The sequence below is a fragment of the Gambusia affinis genome, linkage group LG03, assembly GCF_019740435.1.
Source record: "Gambusia affinis linkage group LG03, SWU_Gaff_1.0, whole genome shotgun sequence".
In the NCBI taxonomy this organism is placed as follows: domain Eukaryota; kingdom Metazoa; phylum Chordata; class Actinopteri; order Cyprinodontiformes; family Poeciliidae; genus Gambusia; species Gambusia affinis.
Genome location: NC_057870.1, coordinates 18,097,557 through 18,121,427, shown reverse-complemented (window position 1 = coordinate 18,121,427; position 23,871 = coordinate 18,097,557). Strand labels below are relative to the sequence as shown.

At 35.0% G+C, this 23,871-nt stretch overlaps 3 protein-coding genes across 5 annotated transcripts; 2 read left to right on the top strand and 1 right to left on the bottom strand.

Moving 5' to 3' along the window:
• Nucleotides 1-1,182: 1,182 nt before the first annotated feature.
• On the bottom strand, nucleotides 1,183-11,108 carry ostf1 (osteoclast stimulating factor 1). Its single transcript, XM_044110511.1, has 10 exons — nucleotides 10,956-11,108; nucleotides 7,484-7,530; nucleotides 5,692-5,742; nucleotides 5,389-5,452; nucleotides 5,258-5,311; nucleotides 5,029-5,136; nucleotides 4,827-4,876; nucleotides 3,811-3,889; nucleotides 3,558-3,656; nucleotides 1,183-2,152 (listed from the first exon to the last, which is right to left on the bottom strand). The coding sequence occupies exons 1-10, from the start codon at nucleotides 10,987-10,989 to the stop codon at nucleotides 2,094-2,096; spliced, it is 645 nt and encodes a 214-aa protein (XP_043966446.1). The 5' UTR covers nucleotides 10,990-11,108; the 3' UTR covers nucleotides 1,183-2,093.
• Nucleotides 11,109-11,917: 809 nt separating this feature from the next.
• Nucleotides 11,918-15,412, top strand: LOC122827493 (nicotinamide riboside kinase 1-like). Of its 2 annotated transcripts, XM_044110503.1 has the most exons (8): nucleotides 11,923-12,104; nucleotides 12,459-12,549; nucleotides 12,640-12,688; nucleotides 12,925-13,081; nucleotides 13,360-13,431; nucleotides 13,566-13,672; nucleotides 13,918-14,066; nucleotides 14,811-15,412. In XM_044110503.1, the coding sequence occupies exons 1-7, from the start codon at nucleotides 11,926-11,928 to the stop codon at nucleotides 14,016-14,018; spliced, it is 756 nt and encodes a 251-aa protein (XP_043966438.1). In that variant the 5' UTR covers nucleotides 11,923-11,925; the 3' UTR covers nucleotides 14,019-14,066; nucleotides 14,811-15,412. The 2 variants fall into 2 exon arrangements, with proteins under 2 accessions (XP_043966445.1, XP_043966438.1); XM_044110510.1 differs by lacking the exon at nucleotides 13,918-14,066 and having other exon boundaries at nucleotides 11,918-12,104.
• Nucleotides 15,413-17,504: 2,092 nt separating this feature from the next.
• LOC122827478 (gamma-glutamyl hydrolase) lies at nucleotides 17,505-23,280 on the top strand. 2 transcript variants are annotated; one of them, XM_044110494.1, is made up of 10 exons: nucleotides 17,505-17,572; nucleotides 17,680-17,730; nucleotides 17,834-17,948; nucleotides 19,648-19,698; nucleotides 19,790-19,874; nucleotides 20,276-20,414; nucleotides 20,825-20,931; nucleotides 21,984-22,077; nucleotides 22,174-22,311; nucleotides 22,389-23,280. In XM_044110494.1, the coding sequence occupies exons 2-10, from the start codon at nucleotides 17,682-17,684 to the stop codon at nucleotides 22,505-22,507; spliced, it is 897 nt and encodes a 298-aa protein (XP_043966429.1). In that variant the 5' UTR covers nucleotides 17,505-17,572; nucleotides 17,680-17,681; the 3' UTR covers nucleotides 22,508-23,280. The 2 variants fall into 2 exon arrangements, with proteins under 2 accessions (XP_043966429.1, XP_043966422.1); XM_044110487.1 differs by having other exon boundaries at nucleotides 17,510-17,730.
• The last annotated feature ends 591 nt before the right edge of the window (nucleotides 23,281-23,871 follow it).

The following is a 23,871-nucleotide window of genomic DNA, read 5'->3' as shown; positions in this document are numbered from 1 at the left end:
ATAAACTATATAGAGATGATATTTCTAACATCAGCATCGGAAAGAGATGCCGCCAACATTAATGCAAATTATTTAATCTGTATTGAAAGCTTACATTGAAAGAAAGTCACTTGTACAAGCAATTCAATCTAAATGTATCAACTTTAACTACACAAGCTGTTTTTTGTCCCACGTACGCCGTACGGGATGCTGAAGCTCAGTATCAACTTGAGCTAAATTAGCAATTTACGCAGTTAATAAAACTGGCAGTTTAATTTAGCTTAGCATAAACTATATAGAGATGATATTTCTAACATCAGCATCGGAAAGATATCATCATGAAAGCATTTAGCAACGGTCATTTGGAAAAGTCTCACCATTTTCAGGTTTCAGCGGACAGTTGTGGGGTTGGGGTTGTCTTTATCATTAAAGAGTTTTGTATTTTTTTGCTAATTTAAAACTTAGGTTTTGATGTACTTCATCACACTCTGTTCATTTTTAGATTACATGTTACACATTACCTAGCATCTGTGCTGCAGGACAGTGAATGTACATATGTGTTTTTGTAGTAAAGGCATGTCTACTACTGTTTAAGTTGAAAACCACAATGGAGACATGCAGTTCTAAGAAGCTATCTACCCTGCTGTTTGCTCAGTGTTGCCACTAATTGGATTGCTCCTGCTGCGGACTCATATCTATTTCAGACATTTCACAAATGTTCTCCTTTAATTGAAGTTTTGATTTTAATTGTAGTCATCCTCCCTACTAGAAGTCACGAAGAAATAATGCTCTCCTACTTCATACCAGCAAATTAAGGAAAAAAAAATATTTTTTACTTTTGTTAATGTTGGGTACTTTGTTCTGTGAAGAGGAAAATGTAACTTCTACTTTCTGGAGAAAGGACATTGATTTCAGAACATTTCTCTCCTCAACTTGCTTTTCTCCCCTCCGGTGTGGCCGTTATGTAGCATGAATCTTTCATTGACTTGCTGTATTTTCTGCCTTCTGGGAATGTCAAAATGCTGACTTTTTAAATGAACAATGTCTTGAAACTGAACTCATGTTTCTCTTTTTTTCCCCCACTTTACCTCCATGTAAATTGTAGATTTAATTCTACTACTACAAAAAAAAAAAAAGGTGTTTTCAGCTAATTGCACACTGTACTGAATTTGTTGCAAAATGCTTAAGACAATTAAGTGAGACTGGATGTTAACATTTTTATTGCAGTTTTAAGACAAAATTGTGAAACATAAGCAACATTACACTCAACCAAAGAAACAAATATTTTGTTGAATAGATTTAAGGCACTTTGTTAAATACACATAGAAAAGCAGCAATAAATCGGAAAGTTTCTCCCAGGCCGGAAATCAAACATCAAATTCTAGGACAGAGAGTAGCTCAAGTCTTTTCCAGATACTTTAACTGAATGTTATTCAGTTATAGTGAACTGAGAGTAGGACTCTGCTGCCAGTGGAAATAACAAAAACAAACAAAAAAAATACTAGAAACAGGCCATTTGATTATTAAGAATGGTTTAGACTCACCCAATTAATTCTAAAAGTTAAAGGCAGACTTCTTCACTTCAGCAAAAGTTTAAGTTGCCTTGAAGCAGGAAGATGCAACAGTTTCATTCACTTTGGTCTATTGAGGAGTTCAGGAATGACAGGAAAGCTTGGAAACAAAACAAAAGTCAAATAAACCTTTGAATCTGCACTGGCACTTTAATCTCCATTATAAATACATAACATGCATGTTTTAAGGCGCGTCTCTGAAGAGCTTTGGTCACATCTCTCTCACTACGTACATTAAGCACCTCAGCCCACAGAGTCCGCCTTTAATGCTCCAAAATACACTCCCTACATGAGGAAAGGAACTTGGCTAAGCAGACAGTCGATGGGATTAACACAGTGCTTTGAAACTCGCAATATGCAGAGGGCATAAAACTGAAGTGTTTGAACAAAAATATTTAAGCTAAAATGGAGTTTCAGTTAAAGAGAATCCCATTTTAGACTAGCAAGAAAGACGACAAAAACAAAACTCTTAAAAGTTCCACGACCTCCAGAGAAACAACAATGTAAAAACAGCGACGACGGTCCGACCGAGCCGGAGCCGGCTCAGTCCGAGTCCTCGTCATCCAAATACTCCTCTGCGTTGCTATGTGTCCGGGAGATGGCTGCAACAAAAGACACAAACCAATAAATGTACAATAGTTCACTTATTCTATTAATTCAGTCCAAAAAGTCAAACCTGTATCGTATATATTTTTTGTAAACGGTGATGAATTTCTGATATTTATCAGACTTTACAAATAAAGAAAACCCTCCAAAATGTAGACTGCAAATGTAGTAACAGCAATAATAAAAAAAAAAGATTTAATCTGGCAATGTGCAGCATAAGTAGTGAATAATTGGTCTGATTTCTGCATCAATGCAAAGTTGAATGGAGGCGATGAGCCTGCAGTTGTGCTGAGGTGTTAATCTGGATGATGGATTAAAAAGGTGGAACTGGTGGGGAAATACTCCACTTCTTTTATTTTTGAGAGAATATGTGTCTTTTAAATGAAAGCGGTGAAAGTCTGAAAATTACTGTGGCAAGATGTGCTACAAAAATACTGGCTCTCACTCCAACACAAAGACAACAGAAATGTACTGCAAACAAAAAAATGCTGCAAGAATAAAAAAATTTAAAATTCAGTCCACAAAACGGAAGGCCTCCTGACCACTGGGGGGAGTAGATTACCAAATCACATGGGATCAGACCCTCAGTAAAGACAGGATGTCCAGAAGATAGTTTGGAGTAGAAATAAAAGGCGTGTCATTTTTAAACACAAAGTCATTTACATTACTATGAAATAGCAGCATATTAACATATGTATTACCAACTCCAGACTCCCCCTAGTGGTCTGGAGTACTTCCATTCTTGCAGCATTTCATATTTGCCGTTTTTTTTCTATTTGCGGCATGTCCCATTTGCATGGGACATGCATTTTCTGTGGTTGCAGAATTTGTTTCTTTTGCATTTATTTCATGTGTGTTTTGGAGTTTTCATTCATGTGTTTCCAGCACCTTTGGCCGTTCACACCTGTCAGCCACTGTAGAAAATGCAAATGTTATTTTATAACTTTTCTTTAGTTGTATTTGGAGCTGCTTTACAGTTTTTTTCAATACTGCAAACAACTTCATCTTTTTCCCTGAAACCATTTAGTTTTTGTTTAATTTATATTAAATTCCCTATTTGTACTCTACTAATAAGTTTTAATATGCTTTCTCAATCTTTATTATTTTGTTTAACCCATCTACCATCACAACCCTAAATATAACAGAGTTTGCCATCATTTTCTACATCATTAAAATACATCATATTAACAGCTATTTTACAACAATACATAGTGGCAACGTTATCAGTATATGAGACCACAGTGATGTAAAGAGCGGCTTCTTGTTCTGAATTATTGCAACGTCTCAGATCAGCTTCATGCTTTAGGAAACCCGTTTTCTGTGGTGTCAGCAGTTTCTCCTGCGGTTCTACAGTAGCCTTGTTCCCTGTGCACGTCGTTCTGTATGCAAGGAAGAACTTACTGGTTCCCTGCTTCCTTTTGATGAGTGAGGCACACTGGGCGTCGGTGGCCATTTCGACAGCCAGTTTACACTCGTTGTTTTTGATGTCTATCCTCGCACCTGAAACAAACACATCGACACTGAAGTAAACTGCAGAGACGTAGAAAGAAAAAGAAAAAAGAAAACTGGAAGGAAATCAAAATTTGATGAATTTGACAAATCTTTATAATTTCTTGAATATTAGTGTCTATTTAAAAAGAAAGGAGAAACTAACTTTTAGCAAGCAGCATTTCCACAATGTCAGAATAACCCTTCCAGGCAGCAGCATGCAGCGGTGTGTCTCCCAGTTTATTCTAAAATATAAAAACAAGATCATTAAACAACTATGACACTACTTAACACCAACCGGTGACAAACTAAGGACATGTTTAAACTTGAAAGTTAGTTGTAAATTAATTGTAAAAAGTTGTTTTAATCATGTTTATTCAAATCAGGAATGTAACTTCATAGAAGATTGAATTAAAATCTCAGTGTTAACATTGACAGAATTTTTTATTTATTTAGTTTTGGTCACATTTTAGTCATGTTTACTCATCTTAGCTTTAGTCTAGTTTTTGTTGACTTTATAATAGAATAGTTTATTTTGGGGAAATTTTCTTTCCAACATGGTGAGAAATTTATCCTTGGGCAGAAATTAAGTTACATTGTGAAAAGACCTTTGCCAACTTTATTTGCATTCACTTTTTAATTACATCATTTTCCAAACTCATCTTTACTTTAATATTTTCATCTAGGTTTTTTTTCCATTGTGATTTTTGTCATGGGTAGGTATTTAATTCTCAGTTTGTATTTAATATACTCAGTTCGTTTTACATTTCATTTGGTTATTTAGATATAAATGGTTAAAAGATTAACTGATTTGATTTCCAAGGCATATTTTCTAGTTTTCTTTAAAGTCTGTTTTAGAGTTAACATAAGAGAAAATGAAGGCACTACAGCCCATTTAAGCATATTAAAGTTGATATTTTTTTTAATTTATGCATGCAACACCATGTTAGATGAAAGGTTTCCAAATACACAAAAGCTGCAGAATCTTAGTTTTTAATGAATTTGACTAATGATGCAGAAAAATCAAACTTCTTATATTTATTGGTGCTTTTCTAGTAGAAGTTATTGATTTAACACCCAATACGGTCGGTTATGGTTTTACGCTCTGAAAATGTTTCCTGTTTTCAAATATTCAAACAAGCTTCGAGTGAAGCTACTAATGAGCTTTTAAAATCGCCTCACCTGCTGGTTGAGCTCCACACTGGGCTGGCTTAGCAACAACTCCACCACATCTGACAGGAAATGGAGAACATACCGAACATGTTTACGATATTATGCATACAGGGAACAAAGAATGGCCAAAACAAACATCTTTTTAAATTTTTTTTATAATACTTCCCATGCGAAACAATACACCAACAGTAACATAATGTTCGCCATCTACCTTTGTGTCCTCCGTGGCATCCCCAGTAGAGGGCAGTGTTTCCCGCTTTATCCAGCCCGTTAATCCCAACCTTGTTGTCCAGACATTCCCTCAGCCAGCTCATATTGCCTGAGATTATACACAAATGAGCGAAAGCACACAAAGTTTGGTAACCATTAGCAGTTTAAAAGGTCAAGGTTGCTTGAAAATATTAAAAGATCAAATGATTTAAATACTGAGACAGTCGTACCTCGTTTGGCTGCTTCATGCATTGGATTATCAATAGATTCTGCCTGCTCAGCAACTGAAAAACAACATCATGTAAGGCCACTGTCGTGTGAAATTATTAGGTTATTTCTGGATTCTCTTTTCTTTACTCACCATAGTTACTAGGAATTAGTCCTGTCCTCCCTCTACATGTCCCCTTCCACCAATTAGAGTCGCTCTGAAATAAACACTCATTTTTAGTAGCAGAATAAAAAGAGCAAATTTAAGAGCACAGAGTAAATGAAAAGGAGAAGTGAAATCAAGATGGAGCATGTTATCTGAGAAGGGATGTATAGCACATAACAAGGAGAGAAAAAAAAACATGCAGAGGTCGCAGGATTCACATTAAACAGGAAGAATAACTGCAGACTCAAAGATTGTGAGAAAGGCAGCAGAGAAATCCCAACTTTTACCAACCGTATCCGAGATGTACAAAATGTCTCCTTCTTCAAAGTACAACTCATCTGGCTGAAAAAAAGACAACACATTGTTACTCTGGGACATTTAGACACACTGATTAACTCCAAAGTCAACTTTGCCTTATTTTCATTCATTTTATCTACCATCTTGTGCTTAAAACTATTTCAACTTAAAACTTGGTATAATCTATCCTGTGGAAACCAAATAATTCCTATAGCTAGAGATCTCACTGCTAAATTAATTGAGAGACTATATAAAAACTAACATGCACCAAGAAATGGTTGGGAGACTGAAATAGGTCCTTGGAAATGTTGGGAACATTTTGGAAATCAAAGAATAAAAGGTAAACATCTGCAACCTGTGGCTCCAGAACCACATCTGGCTCTTTACCTCCTCCATGGTGGCATTTAAACTTTAAAAAAACTATTAAAATTGGGAATAATCATTTTATTCTAAAAAACAGTACATATAGGAGTTCTAACATTTACACAGAGTTTTCCTCCCCCTAATTTTTATGTTAACAGCAAGTTAATTGTCGTTTTTCTTTTTAAGTTGTCCACTTTCACTAAAAATTTTCGATAACTGATCTTATTTTACCCATAAAGGGAACTTTTCCCCTCACATACATTTAATGTTCTTCTTTGTTACCAAAGATGCTCATAACAAAAATAAAATTGCAGTCTGTTTAATTCAAAAGACAGCAGCATATTATAAAATATACACTTAATCAATTGTGGGGTTTTTTCAAGGGTGGAATTGTTTTTATACCATTCAAAACTCACTTAGCAAAAGCTAAAAAAGCTTAATAATAATCGCTAAATCAGCTAAAGTTCTGGTTACTAAGGATTCCATAAGGCACGGGTGTCAAACTCCAGTCCTCAAGGGGCGCTGTCCTGCAGTTTTTAGATGTACCACATGTACAAAACACTGGAATGAAATGGCTTAATTACCTCCTCCTTATGTAGATACGTTCTCCAGAGCCTTGCTAATGACCTAATTATTCTATTCAGCAGCAGAGGCTCATCTGAAAGCCTCTGCTGGCCCTTGAGGACTGGAGTTTGACACACCTGCCATAAGGCATTCTGTCCCCATCTAGTGGTCAGATGGTGAACTGCATCTGGTTGATCTGGTTGCAGACTCGTGTAAAGGAAGGTCATTAGCAGGACTCTGGAGAACCTGACTGCACTTAGGAGGTGATTCAGCTGTTGGATTCAGGTGTGTTGGATCAGGGAGCCGTCTAAGAGTTGCAGGACACTGGCGCTCGAGGACCAGAGGACCCCTGGCCTAAGGTCACTGATTAGCATCATATTAACATTTATACTAATTCTAGGCCTGTAATGATAAATTACCCCCCAAAAACAATAATATTGTTGCCTTTCAGACTACTTTCCAGTAATACTGATAATGGCACGTTTAAAGACCAATAAACTTTAATTTTATAAATAGCAATCCACATTAAAACTGGAAAAAAGTAAATATCTAAAATAAAAACAGCTAAAAGGAATAAATAAATAATATGTATTAGGATGTCTCTAAACAAAATTGCCCTTCAAACAATATCAGAATCAAGATCGTTTTAACTTTACCATGTGATTGATTGATTAATTGGTTATTGCAACAGGTCACAGTTAAAAACAATTCAGGCAAAACATGAGTTACTGTATTCTGCAACAAGAATCAACGTAGATCTCTAAACACATTAAATAACTAATATTACAAATCAAGTTCCTCTTTAATAAGTTATATTGAGAAATTGTCACTAATAATCAAATGAAATGATAGCTCTTACCGTTCTGGGATCGAAGGTGAATAACGCTCTGAACACCTTCACTTGGCCTGCAAAAGAACATAAAACAGTTTGTTAAATGAAACATGGAGCTGCTAGATGGGTTAAAGCAGAAGCCATATTGTAAAAAAAAAAAAAAAAAAACACAAAGGAGTCACAGCACAATCAGTGCAAATTCACTCCTGCAGCCCAGCTGGCTTCAACACGGTGAAATTCTTGGATGTAATAACAAATCAAATCGGTGCGATTCTCCTGCAGCCAATAGCAATACACACTTATTACTACATGCAGCACAAAAAGACACACAGTGGGTCATTGTGCAACAGCGCCTTCCCCCTGGGCCTACTCTGGCCTGGAGTTCGCTCTGCTACAAGAATGCAACCCGGGTGGTTGTGGTCCGCCAGCAGAAGACGCTCAGAAACCCACAAAAAGCTTATAGATGCATTTTTTTAAACAGTTAAGCCTGAAGTCCCTCTGCCCTGAGCTGCATGTTAACAGAAATGGAAAGTTTAGTAAACAGCAGAGCAGCCGGGTCGCACACAAATAACGAGCCACAGATTCAGCTCAGCTAGACCAGAACTCTGCAACCAAACAAAAAGATTTGCATCTTCCTTTTGGTGAGGCATCATCACCCTGTGCTACTTTATTCAGTCGACTTCCTTTTCAAACATGTCACACCCCGATTAAGTCAACGACATGATTTAAAACCACAAACGGATGCATTCCTTACAAGTGCATTTATTATCTTTACTGGGAACGCTGTAAAAATAACATGCACAGTTCATCTGTGGTGTCTGCCGACATATGCAGAGAACATGTGAAGAAATCTCACATTGTGTAACAAACGGAAATGAATCAAAAGGTCAGATGGTGACGAGCTTAAATATATTTACGATCACTAGAATTTGGAGCTTTAAAATATCTTATTTCAGCACCTGGAATGTTTAGATGCACGGTGCTTAGAGGTAAAACTAGGGGAGTCTGTATCACCGCACAACACCAGTTCTGTTCGGCTCTGCTGCTCTGCAGGCCCAGTCATGTTATTTTAAACACACAAATACCTCAGCTCAGGAGGTCAGGCTCTGACTTTATCTCTGCAACAGAACAGATTCAAGAGGAAAATAACCTAAAACAGGACTCAAGAGTTTTTGTACAGTCCACAAAAAAAAAAAAAAAACAACAATAGCAGCTCTGTTTAATTTCTTAATTCCTAAATACAAGAATTTGTGTTTGGCTAGAAATCTGCAAAATAAATCTCATTCTTTCAAACCAAATGCCAGCTGTTTGAAGCAACATCTGCACACCTGGTCTTGTTAAATCTGAATGCAACACTCAAAACCCTGCAGCATTTGTCATGAGTCAGGATTACAGTTCATAGTCAAGATTATGCAGTAAAAAGCAGAAATCTAAAAAAAGGAGCAAAACCAAATACAAACTCTTTGCACAACCAGATAAACAGCATCTGATTTAACCTGTTATATGATGAGCCAGACATGACGACATAATCCAAATAATCCAAACAATCTTCTGTGGAGCCATCAAGTTTGTTGCTACCGCTGATGAGATGCACCTCTGTTCATTCTGGGTCTAATCCTCATAGAAATGATAATATACAGTGAATTCATTGATTACTTATTTTAAAATCAAAATTTCTGTTTTTGTAAAACATCGGTAACCAAATGTTTTACAACAAGCGTGGCGTCAAAAAACAAGCGTGGGAGTCTTGAGATCACATTCAGATATCAAATAAAAAAACAACAACAATGATTTGTGACATAAATACTAACATTTACAAATAAAATAAAAATATATTGGCATATACAGTTTTTTGGTGACTTTTACCCCTGCTTTAAGACCGTAAGTAGATATCTAAATTAATAGTGTGGTCTTGAGTTTCTTCCACTTTTAATTTGTAGCCAAAATTATGAAACGCAAAATGTGTTTCTGATGGTTTCAGGGCAGCTCATTCCCCATGTTGTACCTGTATTGATAATGTACTGAAACTATGGCTTCTAGGCTTTTAAAAAATAATAATATTTTCAGGAATTAAAGGACATAAATGGTCATAAAACTTCTTAAATCTTGTATGTCATTTACTTCAACTGTATTTTCATCTCTGATCTTGTTTTACTGTTGAACCCGATGTCCACTTACTTTTGGTTCTGATTCCAGTTTGAACCAAATCCTGTAGCTATAAATTAATTAATGGCATAACATAGGGCTACAACTAATGATTATTTCAATAATCTACAAGTCTATTGATTATTTGGTTTAAATCAGATTTTAAAAAACTGGCAGATTTTGCAGATTTTTCATTTAAGCCCATTTTATACAATAATATAAATACATTAAAAGATGCATATAAATAATTCAATCCCCTTGAGAAAATAATCATTTTATTGCCTAATTTTCTTAAACAGCGTCCCTTTACTCTATGCTTGATCATTTGCAGAAAAATAATGCATATGGATGCACCCTAAAAAAATACTTGCAACATCAACATGTGAAATGCTCAACCATTTACGACTATGACTTATCAATAAAGTTTTGGGCTGATCAGTTGGTTATTTTTTTGGATTAACCAATTAACTGCAGCAAAAAGTGTTTTTTTTTTAAGTGAATTTTACATTTTATTTTTACATAATTTGAGCCATGTGAAGCTAAAACTGTCACTAGAGGAGTTCTGGGTGAAACATTTACAAATAAAGAAGATTTTTCATCTTGAATGCAAAATGTGTGTGTGTACATATATATATATATATATATATATATATATATATATATATATATATATATATATATATATATATATATATATATATATATATACATATATATATATGTTACTATTTTGAATGTAGAGAAAAGATAAATAATGTAGCATGAAAGAACATTGAAAACAGCAAATAATAGAACATTTAAAATCGTGCATTTTTTAATTCAAATGTTGCAGGAAAGCTGGATGTCACTGCTGTTCATTAGCTGCTGCAGACAATATTTACAAGTTTAAAAATGACCTCTAAGAAAATCCACTGACTTAAAACGCGACCTTTGCACTGGAAGGAAGACAATCAGAATACTGTATTCTGAGCAGATTGAAGGTAGCTTCAGTCACCTATTTGACTGAAGCTACCTCTGGGGTCAGCAAGCTGCATTTACTGCATGAGTGATGGAAATAGGGAAGTGACGGCGGCCTCAGAGCTTGGTTCCCCGGTCAGCCAGCAAACACCCAAAAATAAATCTCCCTCACCCTTCCTTCCTATGAAGTCATATTATTAAAATCCATGAAATAAATCAATTAATTACTGCATTTAGGTCTTCTACCCCGAGCTTTCAGACAAGCTTAACAAGCGCACCCTCCGCCCATTAGTCAGCCACGCAACAAGACAAGGTGCATTGTCCACGTACCAAACAACACCGAAAGAAAAGTTTTTTGGGGAAATTAAGTCAAAAGTCGCGGAAGACGTAGTCTTACCTGGCTTGGCCGGCTTGGGAGGAGGCTTAGACATCTGTGGGGCTCGAAGACGAACCGAATAAAAAGATGGTTCAGACAGAGACGACGCTGGACTATGGATCACTTTGAAGCTAATGCTGCTAATGAGGAAGCGGAAAACTTAAGGTGCGCATGCGCACAGCCTATGATTGATAGATAGATAGATAGATAGATAGATAGATAGATAGATAGATAGATAGATAGATAGATAGATAGATAGATAGATAGATAGATAGATAGATAGATAGATAGATAGATAGATAGATAGATAGATATTGTAAAGTTAATATTGATTTAGTATTTAATGTATTAGGTCAATTAATATGGACAATATCCTTAATATTTTCAGGGATTTTGATTTTATTTTTAGTGTTAGTAATCTTAGAAATGACAGCTGTAAAACAATGATAATATAATAAAAGAAAAATATTAAAATTAAGATAATAAAAATAATAAATATTCTTATTAATATTAGTAACTGTTGTTTTGTTATTGACTTTGTATTTTACATAAATTTACAATTACAATTAATATACATTTTAATTTTATAATTCATGTAAATTAATTCTAAAATTAAATACATTTTATAATGATGTAAAAATTTAAATATATATTATTTGTAATTGTTTATTGTTTTTATTTTGTTGTTTAGTAAACAATTTGTAATTATTTGCTAACAAACAATAGCAAATAATATACATTTTAATTTTATAATTTATATAAAAATTAAAATATATATTATTTGTAATCAATTATGTTAATTTATGTAAAATGTATAGTCAGTAGAAATAACAGTTAGTAATATTAATAAAGTTTTATTGTAGGTATTAATTAAAACATATTTTAAATTTTAATTGAAAAGTCAGTTCATAAATCAGCAGCCAATCTAACGCGCATATTTTTTCTTTCTCCACGAGCAGGGCGTGACGTAACAGCGTCTTCAGCGAATCACATGCGTCCTCGGGCGGAAACGAGTGACAGAGAGGAGGGTTGTGTTTGTGTAGGTAAACAATGCAGCTGTCTCTTAGTTAAACGTGAGTTTTTCTGTTATTTTCTTATAACTAGAGACACGCATCAGCAGTTTTGCCGTGAGCATTCGCAAATGAAGACTTTAATTGTTGGAGTTGGCGGGTAAGTAAATCTGAATGCTATAAGCAAACTAATGTGTAAATGTTTTTCACCTTCACGCATTGCTGCTCAGCAAACTAAATCACTAAAAAACGGAACCACTGCTAACGGAGTTATAAGGTTTCACATTGTAAAGTGCTTCCGATGTGACCACAAAGTAGGAGAGAAAACTGTGCAAAATTACTTGAAACTGAAGCAACAGGACAACGGATCAGTAGACTTTGTGATAACCATGTGGCAGTGAGGGCTGATAAGACTTGTTTACTCTTTTCGATTCTGAGAGAAAACCTCTTAAGTAGGTATTTTCTGTTAGGTTAATTTACCTTCATTTATAATTTCCATTTGCTTTAATCGCAGTGTGACCAATGGAGGAAAATCTACCCTCTCCCAATTTCTTCACCAGAAAATACACAACAGCTGCATCATTGCTCAGGATACGTATTTTAAAGTAAACCATGAAGGCTTCCTTAGATAATATTGGTGTTTTAACCATTTCTGGCACAACAGATAAGAATTTACAGTTATTTATTCTTGTCAGGAGGACTGTGTTGTACCAGTGGACAGTAACGGCTTCAAGCAATATGACAGTAAGTTCAAACACTTCATCTGTTATTTAACTTGATGATTTTCACTGAAATTAAGGTTCTATAATTATAAACCAACTATTTTTATGTGATCCCCATCCTGAAAACGTTTTTCTGGTAACATTGTTTTTTTGGTATTTTAGTGAAGTTTCAAGTCACTTATTTTGTATTAAAATTAATTTGACCTAAATGTGTCTCTGCTGAGAAATGGAGATGATGCTAACTGCGTTCTCTTTAAGCGCTTGATGCTCTTCACATGGAGAAGATGATGAAGGAGGTTTACTCCTGGAGAAAAGACCCTCGTGAGTTCCTGAGGCGAGGCGGCCCCAAAGATTCATCCACTGATGACGAACTTTACGTTCTGATAGTGGAAGGTTTCCTCATTTTCAACCACAGGTACAAAATGCAGGATGGATGGATGGATGAATTAATGGATGGATGTTTTTCCATTTTATTTTTTAATTTCTATTCTCATTCATGAAAACTGTTATATTCTGTCTCCTTTATTTACATAGAAAATGTTTTGTAGAATAATTGATCTGTTGTTTCTTGTCACTATTATTTCTGTTGCATCTCACAGTTTAATACTATATTATTATATAATATTATATTATACTAGCATGAAATTCTCTTAGCCGTCCTTTAATCATACTTTTCACATTCTGTCCTTCCAGGCCTTTGAATGAGATGTTTGACATGAGATATTTTTTGGAAATACCTTATGACGCCTGTAAGAAGAGACGGAGGTACTCATCTCTCTCTTTTTTGGTATTATTAGTGTAATTTTGAAATTAATTTTGAAATGTAATTTTACTTCTTCCACTCTGATTTTCAGTGAATTCTTAATTTGAGAGCTGTTTCTGTGGTCTTATCCTGGCAGTTTGAGGGTGTATGACCCTCCAGACCCTCCAAACTACTTTGATGGATACGTGTGGCCAATGTACCTTCAAAACCGCAAGGAGATGGAGAGAATCACTTCAGAAATTGGTGAGAGGACATCTAAAATGTTGAATAGCCATTAGATTATGGACTTGTACAATTTTAATAATGACTAGGTATGAGCAACATATTGATTTTTACAGGTACGTCTATGACAACCCTTGCCCTTCTCTAATGATAGTAGTAGTGATTTTATTACACTTAACCTTGTCAATATTTAAAGCTCAAACTGTAGAACTGTTTGTAAAAATGTTAGAGATTGCAGGTACTGCGTGATTATCCTGTTTTTGCAGTTTTCCTGGATGGTCTGAAGCCGAAGGACGAGGTTTTAGCTGCTGTTTATGAAGACATTCGTCAAGAAATAGCCAGACTCCAGGCTAAGGCTGCTTCTTAATCTGGAAATTAACATCAGTATCCTAAATTGGAACAGAGTCACTTATTGGTAATTAGCTGTTTATGTTGAAATATCCGACTAAAGCGATTAAGGAGTGGTAAACGTTAGCCCAACCAGGAAAAGAAGCTTGAAATGTGGGCGAGGTTTGGCTAAATCACATCCTGTCTTAAGTAACGTGAAGCTTTCATATGCAACTCAGCAAAATTCATTTAGTTTCTATTTATGTGATTTATTATGTTCCTCTTACTGATTCAGTCCAGATGTGGAACCATTTGCACTCCTGGTAGATTAAAGTTTGGATTAATATTTTCTTTTGTTTTGCTGACATTCAGGATTAGATGGTTTGCATTACACCAATTTTATTGCTTCCAAATGAAGTCCAAATCAACTGAATTTACAACAAGTGGGCTCCATTTATGTTGTAGAAACATCTCCATTTTGAGCTTAATAACTGTGAATAGCTGCATAAATGTAATTTCTTAGTTTTCTTTTATTTAATAAACTTCAGGTATTTGTGAGGAAAGAGTGTGAATTTATGAGGGTTTATAAGAAGGAAGAAAAATATGTATTCAAAAGTAAAATGACAAAATACCAGTGAAAACACACAGAAACTTGGTGAGATGTTATAGGAAGGAAGGATTTGATTGCTGTAATGGTAATAGACATTTTTTCCACTCATTACTGAAAGAAGTAAAGATAAATTTCTGTATGCAATCTTTAAGTAAAAATTGACAAGATAATTTAAATAATTTAAAGGAAATCAAATGTTTTTACTTTGTGTTTTGTTTGCAGGACAAAGCTGATGTGATCGACATCTGTCTGGATGTCAGACGGCATCTTCTAGTGGACTGATGTGTGACTGAAAGGACCAACCGTTTTATTGGTGCTGTTTGAACGACTTTTACGTCTTTTGGTTACTGTTGATTTTGATCTCCATTAAATGGGCTTGTTTCAACACTTTATGCAGATGCTTGATCCCACAGACTTAAGGTTTTCCCACCTTAGAATTTCATTATTGTAAAACGAAAAGTGATGTTCACTTAAAATGTTGCTGCTTTCAGTAAGGTGGATGATAATTTCATAAAAAAAAAAAAACAACTTTTAAAAAGGTGCTTATGAGGAGAAACTGATAAAAGATTGTCTGTTGTTATTCTTCTGTTGCCTGAAGCTGACATTTTCACCATCAGTTAGTGGATTTTACAAAAACATTAACTTTGTTTCACACTGGAACCTTGTTCTTTTACTGACATGATCCCAAAAAAGCTCAACGTATATATCAAGAAACAGTATTGCAGGTTTACAATATCAGTTTGTAATCCTTTCATCTCGTTATCATTCATGACATTTGTTTAATATTTGACTATTGAATCAATAAAATTCACTAGTGTTGATTTTATGAGTCTATAAATCTTTAAAGATTCACCCAGCTTTATTCTAAGACTGAGATTACATTCCTTTGGATGTTTTTGAAACCAAAATAAATTTAAAATGTTTCCTCTGACCTCGTTAAAGGTCTTTAATAAATCTGGCCTGAGGTCAGAAAAAAGTTGCAGTTGCCATGGAGTCCAAAATGCTGTCACCATGACCCTGATGAACCAGTCAACTTTCTGCAGTCCCTCTCAGATTGTTAGTGGATTGCTTCTCTAAGAACCCAAATAAAACAAAAATGTTGACCAAATTATAACAAGTACTCTTTTTGATATAAGAAGTAGTGAATTAAAGCTTTTAATTATTTGGTGGTTCATATTCTCCAGCATGATATTTGTCTGATTATTTTAGATCAGTTTTAATTCATGTATCTGTTCCGTTGTAAATACTTGTTTTTAACAATAAATTAAAGTCTACCATAAATCTTCTCATGTCATCTATTTTATTGCAAAACTTTCAAATTTCATGTTTTTGTCACGTTTTTAAATATCAATATGTAGAGTGTGGAGCAAAAGGGAAATATGCAAAACATTTGAATGATCAGCCCAGAAAAAGTGATACTGTTTTTATGAAACAGGGTTCTACTAATCTTCATAAACAGTCAGTGTCTTACTTCCAGAATGCATCATTCATCAGTGAGATTTTAGAAAAACAGACAGTCTGACCACTAATTTGTCTGGATTAAAACCAGACAAACGTTTCCTGTTTGGGGTCAGTTACGAGTATAAAAACTATTTCTCTTCTCTAAATGCCAGAATAACCAGAGAAAGAATTTTTAGAGGATGTTTAGTTACATACGTATTTATTACTTTTTGTTTGATTAAATACAGAAGTTTACATGAACCATAATATCTGGTTCTTTAAGATCATTTTACAAAAGAAAAAACAATTTGTTAAACCTTAGCTGTACAAGGGTAGAAAAATATTTTTATAAATAACTAATGTGCCGTTTGAAAAACCTCCCAAATGTAACATCACAAAAAACCATCACCTAGCAACCCCAGTAAACCTAGCCTGTTACCTAGCAACCCAAGCTAAGCTCAATAATATTTGGTCAGCTGATTTTACCTCTATATTTGCTGTGCAATAGCTGATGGATAAGATAAGTGTTTTGTTGTTGACTTACCATCCAGAAACTACTTGCTGCATCTTTGTTGGTTGTGCAGGTGGCTCTACTTCTGCTTTTCAAAGTTGTACAGTTGTATAATTTCACATCTGTTTGCAGCCATTTTCACATGCGAGTGTAAATGTCAAGTGGCCAGCAGCAGCTTATTTGGGTTTGAATGACAGGCGACAGCTAGTTCTGAAAGTAGCCAGAGTGACATTTCATTGTCAAAGAAGGATTTTACTCAAAACATGTAATGAACATGTTTTGAGTAGAGACCTATATTAACCTGTTCAAGGCAGCATAATAGGCCATTTTTAATTTTTCCAGAATGGCTTTTTATCAGTGTTAACACAGCAGTCGAAGTTATTTCAGCCAGCCTGCTTTACTGCCAGTTCATTGTGCTCATATTGACCAATGAAGTTTCCTAACTTTGAGAAGTTGTGCCCAAATGTTATGTAATCCAAGAACTTCAAAACAGGTTGCCTAATAAGTTATGTTTCCTTGTAGGTTTTATAAGCGGGAAGGTTTTTCAAATGCACAAAAAAGCCACAGATTTTCCAAAATGCTTGTGCAGCTCTATTGGAATAAGTTTGGAGTTTCACAGACTCTTGCTGTAATCACTGAAACGGAAACAGCCTGTCCAAAGCCTCAGCCTTAAACCACTGCTTTCATTTTCACACGCACGATCTTGTCTGACACCACGTTTTCTGATTTTCACTGGGACCTGCAGCACGTTTTTCAAGGTCTAAAAACCTTAATTGCAAAACCTCATGTGAGATGCATGAACCTGGACCGTTTACCACACCAACGGATGAAACATTTCCCAAAAACTCCATGCCATATGCAGGATATTTTGTGTTTACGTCAGCAGTGAACTTGTCCGACCGGCATGTGCAGTAAAACAGGCATCACATGCAAAGCAGGGCATTCCTCACTTCCCCTTTCTAACTGTATCCGCCTCCGCTTCTACATATATAAGTATGTTGTTACTATTATCACAAACTGAACCCTTTGGCAGGTTTGTAAGAATCATTTTTGCTGAATTGTTCAGAGGGAAGATGCCTTGCAGAAGATTTTTAATATGCTTCTTCCTGTTTTCCATTTGCCTCATCTGTTGCCATGAAGCCATGCCTGCTAATCTCAACCAGGAGACGCCGAACGACAGACCAGTGATTGGTATGAAACTTTTACTTAGGAGTTCTGCGTGTCAAAGAAACCCAGTGAAATTAGTTTGTCACAGCCACATTTGATTGTTTTTGTGATTTGTTTTGCTGATCAGGTGTTTTGACTCAGATAGTCTCAGATGATGTCATGAAACCTTTTGGAGCGACATACATACCCGAGTCTTACGTCAACTACATCGAGTCAGGGGGAAGCAGGGTGATGCCGATCAGGTGGGTTGGAAGCGCCGCTGGTTTTACCTGTGAAAATGGCAGCAAGATGATAAGAAGAGGTTTAATATTGCGAGGAAAAAGTACTTTCTATTTGCAGATTTCTTTTTAAACTTTTCAATTTTGGGATGGCTTTTAATTTCGCTAATGGCTTCTGAAGAAAGAGACCGACTCTCCTGTGACCCTGTAGTGAAAGACAATCCCGCAATACATGGAGGGATTAGTCAAAAACTAATGTAGTACCTGATTTTAACATGTTTTGCAGCAACAACTGCTATCCAGTTTTTGATAACTGCAGTCATTTACCTCCATGTATCAAATCAAAATCAAGTCAAATTTTATTTGTATAGCACATTTCAGCAGCAAGGCATTTCAAAGTGCTTTACATCAAATCAAACTCAAAAACACAATGCAACATAGAATCAACAATCAAAACAGAACACCAAGTCAGGTTCTGTCAATAAATTTGTAATTGATTACGTTTCAAATACAACTCAAAACAAATGGGTTTTTACTTGAGATTTAAAGGAAGTCAGTGTTTCAGCTGTTTTACTGTTTTCTGGAAGTTTGTTCCAGATTTATGGTGCATAGACGCTGAATGTAGAGAAAGTTTAGTCCTCCCATCTTGGCAAATTGTTCGATTTAGCCACATTTGGGGGTTTTCAAGTGTGAACGCTCTTTAATAGTCAGGCTTCAGCATCCTAATAGCATTTAATCCCAGACTTTGACTAGGCCGCTTTAAAAACTCTTGTTCCTGAATTTGGAGTCATTCAGAGATGGACTATCTGGACTTGAAAGTAGCCTTGTCATTATAGCAAGTTTTGCTGGATGATGTATTACCCAAGAAGTTATTGTGATAAATTATGACATCGTTGTTTTCGAAACCATTTTGAAATAATGTAAGATCAATAAATCTTAATTTCTAACAATCATTTAATGCTAAAACTAGAAGACATTTTAAATATGCAAAGTAAATAAACAAAACAACAAATAAAGTGGATGAAACCTTTGGTCATCCAGTCCTTTGTAGAAAGAGACACATGAGAAAAACAAATGATCGTGCTTGTTTTGTGTTACCTTGTGATAAATTGATTATTGCTTATTGAAGCAGGCTTGCACACACACCATATTTGTCTCCTCAGTGCACAAAATATCTTACTGAAAATCTTTGGGATCATTAAGATTTTGTTTGAAAGGCAGACAGACTTTGTGTCATTTTGTTCAGCTGTGGTTCTGACTTTAGACCAGAACCTCAGTGCTGAAGCTCTTTAGATGTTGTTCTTTTGTGACCTGTTGAATTAGATCCTGGACTATTTTTAGTGGATTACCCTGGGAAAGTTCACAACTTTTCCATGTTTACCCCACTTCTGTAGAACAGCTCTCACTCCCTGGCGTCCCACAGTCTTAGAAATGGCTTCATGACTTTTCCTAAATGTCAGTTAAATTATTTATAATACAAAATAATCCTGGACACACAATTCACTTATTTTGGATGGTTAATATTTAGCTTCTGGAATGCTTTTCCCAATTCCTAATCTCAATCCAATAGAAAATTTCTCAACTATACAATAAAAACATGTAATAAATGTTTGATGATCTTTTTTTTTTTTTTTTTTTTTTTAATGTGATGATATCTGAATGCTCCTGTTTGTAAAATGTATAAACATTAAATGACCACTGACTGTGCCGTTTTGTTTGACAGATTGACTCTTTCTACTGCAGAGTATGAAAGCATCTTCAAGAAGATAAATGGGTGAGAAACCCGACATATTTATTATTCTGCAGGAGAACAATTGAATCTTTAATTAAAATATTGACCATTTTAATTTCTTTGTGGTGTTCAGCCTGTTTTTCATCGGTGGAGCCGTAGATTTGATGACCTCAGACTTTGCCAGGGTGGCGAAGATTTTTTATAAACTTGCTCTGGCGGTGGGTACAACGCATCATGTTTAATTTTCTGGTTGATATTCCTAACATTTTCTCAGCACTGACTGTGATTTGTTCTTCCTTTTGTTAATTGTAATTTTTGTGCTGCATCCTTTTTATTACCAGTTTGTTTCTTTGCATTCATTTAGGGCATCTAAATAAAAAGCTTTGCATGCTTTTAAGACATGTACACTTCAAGTACTTGTCCTTTAATTGCTGCTCTGTATTTCTTTGTCGTCATTCATTTTTGAAGTTATTTGTGTTTCCTAATTTGTATCTGCTTTGATGACTCTGTGTATTAGACCCAGTCAGTAATCCATGTATGCTCTTAAAGGTTATGCATTGTTCTCACGTTTCTTTTGTTTTCGGAGCGTAGGGAAGTAAAATGAGTTTTCTTGTTCCAGGCCAACGATGCAGGGGATTTCTTCCCCATCTGGGGAACCTGTCTGGGCATGCAGCTGCTCACTGTGCTGGTGGCCGAAGAGAATCTGCTCTCAGCAACCCCAGCTAGAAATGTGGCTTTGCCCCTCAACCTAACCACAGGTGAAACCTTTCTGTGGCATCACTGACATCTTTTAATTGCTTGGATTGCTTTTTAGGCTAAGGAAATACAAACTGTTGTTAAACTTCATGTTGTTTGCAACACACTTGATGCGAATCCCAACACTTGGAGTCAGCAGAGGGAAGTTAAACAGGAACGGCTGATATTTTTACACTATTGTGTTAAATTACCTCCACAACACAAAGTGTTTTTTTAAATAATTTTTGAAAACTGGTGTTAGAAGACATGATTTGTTCAAATGAATCCTAAAGAAAGATACTGAAAGACAGCAGTTTATCAACTTTTCATCTAAATTAGGACATCAGTGTGTATCTAAACCCCTTCAATTTTAGTTTTAGACATTACAGAGACGCATTTTCATGTTTCTAAGTTAACGCTTTTATTCCTACAGAAGCCCACTCCAGCAGGATGTTCCAAGGTTTTTCTAAAGAGCTAATAAAGGCTTTGACAGAAGAACCTCTGACTGGCAATTTTCACAATTATGGCCTGACAGTACAGGTATCTTCCTCTTCTGTTGTTCTTACCCTTAAAAGGAAAATATGTCAGATTTTTCATGCAAATACATGTTTTCTATTGGAAGTGTGTGATACAACTTGATAAAGACGTAGTTTTTCTTGCAAACTGTTTGGACGATCAGAGATGGGCACCTCAGCCACATCCAGTTAAAAACAGGCACAATGTTATTCTTTTAATGCCTGAGTCACTTTAAATCAAGACATCTATCTGAACTGTACAGTAGTGAACACTGTTTGCTGTTTTTGACAGCAACTCTAGGAGCAAGAAAAGCATAATAATCATTAGAATAAAGTCTATTTTCCAAGTGTTTACACTGCTTGAACTTTTCCATATTTTGTTCCATACGTATGTTTTAATGTGATCAACCAACCACAGTGTTGAGGATAAATGTGTCTGAATCAGACGGTCATTCAGAGTCATCAAACAAGTTGTACCGTTATGACCAATAGGAAAGTCCGACTGCCTGAGCCAGGGTTCAACTTCAGGAGTGAGACGGTTTAGGCAGAACCAAACAAATTTACACAAAAGCATCAAAATTAGCACAGAAACTTTAAGATAAAACCCTGATTAACTTATTTACCCAGTTTGCCAGCAAAAATAGAAAGAAAAAAGTTGATTTTGGGTTTAGTTGCACTTTAAGTTGAGACATTTACCCTAAACATGCAACCACAGTTACAAAGGAAGAGTTCAGATCAGCACATGTTCTTAAAAGTTACAATGACCTAGTCAAAGTCCAAACATACATCCAATTAAGAATATGTGGCAAGACTTTCTGTTCACAAATAGTCTAAATCCATCTAATTGAGCTTGAGCTATTTTGCAAGGTGTAGCCTAAAAGTCTGGAAAAGCTGCAGTAGTGACTGGAGCAAAAAAATAAATAAATGCTTGCCACACTTCTCAGATTTTCTGTTTTCCTCCAACCTCACAAATACAAACTACTTTGTGTTGGTCTATTGCATAAATACATCTGCATTTCCAGCTATAATGCGATGAAATGCTGAATACTTAAATGGAAAATGAAATTATCCTTCCAGACTTTCCAGGAAAACAAGAAGCTGAGCGGTTTCTTCTCCCTGCTGTCGACGAACGTTGCTGAAAATGGAGCTCACTTCGTCTCCACCATTGAAGGTTATTCAATAATTTGAGTGTGGAAGTGAAAAACCAGACTGTTTCTCTGGAGTCGGGTGGTGACAGAACATCCTTTCGTTTCTTCTGCCCTGCCAGGTAAAAGTTATCCGTTCTACGGAGTGCAGTGGCATCCCGAGGTGAACTGCTTTCAGTGGAACAGAAAGTTTAGCTTTCCTCACTCCACTCATGCTGTTCGGTTGTCGTCGCAGTTAGCTGAGTTTCTTATCAATGAAGGTGAGAATTAGGTGAGAATTATCCTCTCATTACAGCTTCAACTGTGTGTCGCCTTTAACCATCTGTGCTTTGTTTAGGGCGGAAGAGTTTCCATCATTTTGACTCTCCTGAGGAGGAAGACGCCTCGTTGATCTACAAGTTTACTCCTGTCTACACTTCAAACTTTACTGCCTACGAGAAGGTCTATTTCTTCTAAGTTTTGGAGGATGCCAAAGCCTGCTCGACGCCTGTATTTCCTTTTGAAATGTGAAGATGTGGCTTAAAATTGAGTACAACATTAAATAGTTTTATTTAGAAAAAGATTATTTAAAGCCATGATAAGATTGAAATAAATGTGAATGATACTGTAAACTTATGAAGACGGGTATTTCTAAAAGAGAGCACTTTTTGTCCACTCCAGCAAAGTTGAGGCTATATATTGCTACATATTTTCTTTTAGTTTAGAGTTTTTCACCATCTTGATAACTTTGTACAAATTGTATATTAAAAATAAAGTAAAATGATTGATTGTTATACATACTTTTAAATGTCATTATTGATATTAAAAGTTATTTTTCTTTCTGAATTTGGAGTGCTGTAAAAAAAACAATTTGACTCCATCACAGGTTTTTTTTTATAACACTTAAATATTTCAAAAACAAATACAACCAGATACAGATATAAAATGTGCTTGATGGTTGCCTCAAATGATTGAAGGAAATCTCCTTATCACTGTTGTTAGATCATGAATTGGATGAAGAAAACATCTAACAGTGAACAGATTTGTGTTGTATAATGTATGTAAAAATATAAATAATAATAATAAAAAAGTGCATTTAATATTACTAAAATGTAGATTGGAATAATATGTAACTGAATTTAAATCTGTCTTCATGAATGGGCTGCATTGGTTTAATATGATTCATATTTTGGGATGTAAAGTGTCTTCAGATAATTTTTCCGCAATGCAAATAAACTGAATTAAATTCAGAGATGGGTATTCACTTACATTTACTCAATTACATTTGCTGGAGCAACATTTAGGAAAAAATGCACTTTTAGGAGTAGTTTCACTGCACTGTACTTTTTACTTTTACTTGAGTAGTACTATTATGAACCATTGCGATTCTTATGCGAGTAAAATTTCTGGATGCTCCATCCAACATGTGTATCTTCAATGAAAGAATAAACATATTTAACTAAACATTTATGAGTCACAGACACACACTTGTTAACAATGCTTTATTCTGTTAATGAGACTGTGGACCTCAATAAGATGCAATAAATGTAATAATAATAATAATAATAGTAGTAATAATAATGCATTTTATTTGTATCGCTTCTCTAAACACTCAAAGACTATTTGCATAAATCAAGTAAAATTACAAACAGAATACTGCATAAACAAAATCATAAAAGGGGAATAATTAAATACATAGCATGAATCAATAATAATAATAATAATAATAATAATAATAATAATAATAATAATAATAATAATAATAATAATAATAATAATAATAATAATAATAATAATAATAGGAAAGCTATGTTTTACTTTTACTTGAGTAGAAATATGTT

Coding starts and splice junctions, on each gene's coding strand:
- LOC122827478 (XM_044110487.1), top strand. CDS start 17,535: ATGTTGTTACTATTATCACAAACTGAACCCTTTGGCAGGTTTGTAAGA. Junction 17,731..17,833: donor GAACGACAGACCAGTGATTG/GTATGAAACTTT, acceptor TTTGCTGATCAG/GTGTTTTGACTCAGATAGTC. Junction 17,949..19,647: donor AGCAGGGTGATGCCGATCAG/GTGGGTTGGAAG, acceptor TTTGTTTGACAG/ATTGACTCTTTCTACTGCAG.
- LOC122827493 (XM_044110503.1), top strand. CDS start 11,926: ATGCGTCCTCGGGCGGAAACGAGTGACAGAGAGGAGGGTTGTGTTTGT. Junction 12,550..12,639: donor CTCAGGATACGTATTTTAAA/GTAAACCATGAA, acceptor TATTCTTGTCAG/GAGGACTGTGTTGTACCAGT. Junction 13,673..13,917: donor GAGAATCACTTCAGAAATTG/GTGAGAGGACAT, acceptor CTGTTTTTGCAG/TTTTCCTGGATGGTCTGAAG.
- ostf1 (XM_044110511.1), bottom strand. CDS start 10,989: ATGTCTAAGCCTCCTCCCAAGCCGGCCAAGCCAG. Junction 4,877..5,028: donor ATGCCACGGAGGACACAAAG/GTAGATGGCGAA, acceptor ATTTCCTGTCAG/ATGTGGTGGAGTTGTTGCTA. Junction 3,657..3,810: donor GGAAATGCTGCTTGCTAAAA/GTTAGTTTCTCC, acceptor TGTTTGTTTCAG/GTGCGAGGATAGACATCAAA.